Source organism: Corylus avellana, chromosome ca3, assembly GCF_901000735.1.
Source record: "Corylus avellana chromosome ca3, CavTom2PMs-1.0".
NCBI classification, from domain to species: Eukaryota; Viridiplantae; Streptophyta; class Magnoliopsida; order Fagales; family Betulaceae; genus Corylus; species Corylus avellana.
The window spans coordinates 30,378,103-30,382,141 of record NC_081543.1 but is presented as its reverse complement, the minus strand read 5'-3'; the positions used below and the strand labels follow the sequence as shown (position 1 = coordinate 30,382,141).

General features: G+C 35.4%; 1 protein-coding gene across 1 annotated transcript; it reads left to right on the top strand.

Annotated features, from left to right (window-relative positions):
• The first annotated feature begins 212 nt into the window (after positions 1-212).
• Positions 213-2,786, top strand: LOC132175737 (DCD domain-containing protein NRP). Its single transcript, XM_059587765.1, has 5 exons — positions 213-1,282; positions 1,806-1,906; positions 2,010-2,093; positions 2,182-2,292; positions 2,422-2,786. The coding sequence occupies exons 1-5, from the start codon at positions 415-417 to the stop codon at positions 2,461-2,463; spliced, it is 1,206 nt and encodes a 401-aa protein (XP_059443748.1). The 5' UTR covers positions 213-414; the 3' UTR covers positions 2,464-2,786.
• The last annotated feature ends 1,253 nt before the right edge of the window (positions 2,787-4,039 follow it).

Sequence of the window (4,039 nt, the reverse complement as noted above, 5' to 3'; positions counted from 1 at the left end):
TTCGCTCCTCAAAAACGCGGTTTTGCCGTCAGCACACTCCTATTCCCTCACCTAAAATATCACCGAAATTAATTTGATTAATCCCTCCATTTTTGGACTTTTCTACTTTGACAATTTCACACGTTATCCTTCTAGTTTAGTCTGTCTCTCTTTCCTCGAAATTTCGCTTTTCATAGTCCAATACCCTCTGTATTTAACTCTCTTTTGGCCAACCACTTTTCACACAAAAAAAAAAATTCACTTCCTCTCTTTTTCTTTCTTTCTTTCTCTCTCTGTTCTTCTTACTCTGTTTTGATTCCTCTGTGTTGGGTTTTTGTTTATAGTGTATAAATTTTATATTTTTGTGATACCCAGATCGAGTTTTCTCGGTTTTTCGAAAGGGTTTGACTGTTTGAGGAGAATTTTGAGTTGGAGATGGAGAACCAGCAATCGTTTTGGCAGTTCAGTGATCAGCTTCGGGAGCAGACCTCGAATTTGGCGAATCTTTCTGTGAACGACTCGATTTGGAGCACTAATCTTGCGACGAAAAGGCCCGAGGAAAGGAAGAATTTTGATATCAGGGTTGGTGGAGAGGTTAACAACTCTCTGGGCAACTTGAATACAAAAGGGTCTGACTTCAATGGTTTCAATGATGGGTGGAACAGTCTCAAGCCTAAGAGGTCTGACATCAATGGAATCAATGATGGGTGGAGCAGTCTGAACGGAAAGGGGTCTGATTTCAATGGAGTCAGTGATGGGTGGAGCAGTCTGAAGCCAAAGGGATCTGATTTCAATGGAATCAATGATGGGTGGAACAGTTTCAAGGGAAAGGTTTCTGATTTCAATGGAGTCAACGACGGGTGGAACAGCTTGAAGCCAAAGGTGACTGATTTTAATGGGTTCAATGATGGGTGGAAGATGGGAGCTAGCAGCAATGGAAATGGTCTACCTTTTGTTGGATCTCAGAAGAGTCCTGGGATTAATGGTGGATTCGACAAGGGAATTTATTCTAAGCCAGGGTATCATAGTTATAACAGCAATATTGTTAATGTTAAGGGGTACAAAAATGGTGGAAAGGGGGAAGATGGCTATGGAGGAAAAGCTGGGAAGAAGAACAGCAATGCTAATAAGAAGAATAGTGGTGAAAATAACAACGATGGAAAGGATGGTAAGAGTGCTGTGGACAAGAGGTTCAAGACACTTCCACCTTCTGAGTCTTTGCCTAGGAATGAAACCGTTGGTGGGTATATCTTTGTCTGCAACAATGATACTATGCAAGAAAATCTCAAAAGACAGCTCTTTGGTATGTCCCCCTTCTCTTTCTCCATCTGTCTTTTGCTGTCTATTTAAATTGAATTCTTGTTTGTCCTATTTCTTTTCAATGCAATCTTCTGGGTGTTTTGGTTGAGTTGCATATTCTGAATGATTTCAAGCACAAAAACCCTGTCTTCAAGAGACAGTGGAGATGTTTTGTATTGGATGACTGTCTAGATTGTCTTTATTCTTGTCTTTTTATGGATTTGCACTCCAATTTGCAATTAAAGGGTTTTGTTTCTCAGCATCTTTTTTTTGTGGGATCTGGTTTGATGTATCTGTTAAGATTATGCTATTTTATTGTGCTTTAAATCTGAATATTACTTAGTTTTTCTGTGGGTGAAAGAATATCCTTTCAAATCAGTCTGAAAATCCCAATACTTGGGCTAAAAATCCTATATAATTTTTATTATTTTAGGAATCTATATGCTCTTATCTCAAGTGTAAACTTTTTCTGAACTATTTGATTTTTATTTATTTGCTGCTAAATTTGTGCTTTAAAACATTTCCAGGTCTGCCTCCACGTTACAGAGATTCTGTTCGGGCGATAACTCCAGGCTTGCCCCTTTTCCTTTACAACTACTCCACTCACCAACTCCATGGAGTTTTTGAGGTTTGTTTATATCTTCCTTCCTTTATTTATTTATTTTCAGAAATAGTTTTCATGAACTCAAATTTAGCATAGTCAGGCTCATAAATTATGGTTTTTTTTCCAGGCTGCAAGCTTTGGAGGAACAAACATTGATCCAACAGCTTGGGAGGACAAAAAATGCCCTGGTGAATCACGCTTCCCTGCTCAGGTAATCACACTCTCCATCATATTATCATCTCAAATTTGCGTTGTATTTTTGTTGAATTCTCTGTTATTTACTGCTCTGTTTTTAACAGGTCCAAGTTGTTACAAGGAAAGTTTGTGAGCCACTGGAAGAGGACTCCTTCAGGCCAGTTCTTCACCATTACGACGGCCCCAAATTCCGCCTCGAGCTAAACATCCCAGAGGTAACCGAAACGACAAAGTTTTTCTCTGAACTAGATTACAGTACACAGATTGTTGTGATCAGGAAGCGGATTTAGTTTTCCGGGTTGGTTTGCCCTTGTCTAAACAATCTTCTGGTTTCAATTCTGCAGGCACTCTCTCTGTTGGATATATTTGAGGGACAAAACCCTTGAGCAGCAAAATATACATGCATACTTGTACAAGTACAGGCAGTGACAAGAAAAGGAGATGATGATAAAGAATATAGATGGATAGACAGGTGGTTGACTACAAACAATACTTTGGAGTTTAAAAGAGAATTTTGGAGATCAAATATAGTTGTGGACGCTTGAATATTGCAGCCCATATGATTTGTTTAGCTGTTTTTGTATGAAGGCTGTTGATGGTTGTCCTTTTTGTTCTTCTTTTGCAATGTATTGTATAAGTGATAAGGTTGGAACTCTAAATTATGGGGGTGTTACAATAAATCGAGAATGCATGGCAGTTTGAGTACTAATACTACACTCTTCATCATTTCCCAATATGAAGCTTTAAGCCCATAAAAATGGTGAATTTAATTATTTTTTCACTCTTTTTGAAAGAGATTTTTGCAAAAAGAATTGGATTGAAAGAATTTTCTGCAACTTGGAAGAGCCTTCTGGTGTATATTGACTGGATGTTAACTAGGGATGGTTATGATATTCTAATCACAAGTGGGAATCCTGTTCCCCAATATCTCTGCATGAATGTGGTTGATTACAGTTCATCGTCTTTTTGTGGCATTAAAATATATTATCATCTTCAGTGAATTGTTTTTTATTCTGTTCTCCAACTGGCATATTTTTATAGATTAATTTTTCTTTTAAATTGGATTGGAACAATTTTTTAAAATTAATTTATTATATTAAAACTTGTCCAAAACTAAAAATGATCGAATTAAAAAAAATAAAAAATCATCTAATCAATTTCAAGAAAACTTTATCCAATTAAATAGATCATATTAGAATTTCTAGCAATTTGTTACCTAAATTAATAGTAATTTGGGTATAAATTATGGAGAAATGTTAGGTGTTCATCTAGTGTTTTTTTAATTGTGATGTGACTTTTAAAATTATCGTTGAATTTGAGACATTACAGTTGAGAGGATACCAAGAGAACACTAGAATAACACTTAATATTTTCTTAAATTATGAAAGAGCTCAATTCATACTCACCTGTCTGAAGTAGAGCAATTCGAGCAAAAAATTATTGTAGATCTCAATCCAAACTTTATTGTCCAAATAAGAACATGAACAGATAGATAAACGTCGGACTTTAACAATTTAAACAGCAAATTAGCGAAAATCTCAATCCTCCATTTTCAACTCTTCATCTAGCTAAATTCCAACTACCGACTGGAAAGTAAAGCTATTTTTTTATTTTTTTTATTATTATTTTTAATGTATAATTGGGATGTCATTGGATACCCTTGCTTGAGTCAAAGGCAATGAATAAGGATTCACACTTTGGACACGTGAACCGATAGCATGCTTTAAGATGAAGCTCTACCTTCACCTAATTCTCCCTCTTTTTTCTTATCATCATAATTATTAACATTATGACCCAAAGAATAAAAGAACAAATCATTCACGCATATGATTTCTAGCCGATAAAGTCTTTCTTCACATGCTTTTTTATACTTTTAAGAACAAATAGTTGTTTAATAAATTGAGTTAAAAGAATTTCTTTTAACTTATTATAAATAAATAAAAAAATTGTTCAATCCTATTT

Bases quoted from the DNA above. Each gene is read 5' to 3' on its own strand.
- LOC132175737 (XM_059587765.1), top strand. From the start codon at position 415: ATGGAGAACCAGCAATCGTTTTGGCAGTTCAGTGATCAGCTTCGGGAG. The intron at 1,283-1,805 runs GTATGTCCCCCT...AAACATTTCCAG, and splicing joins TCTCAAAAGACAGCTCTTTG to GTCTGCCTCCACGTTACAGA. The intron at 2,094-2,181 runs GTAATCACACTC...TGTTTTTAACAG, and splicing joins AATCACGCTTCCCTGCTCAG to GTCCAAGTTGTTACAAGGAA.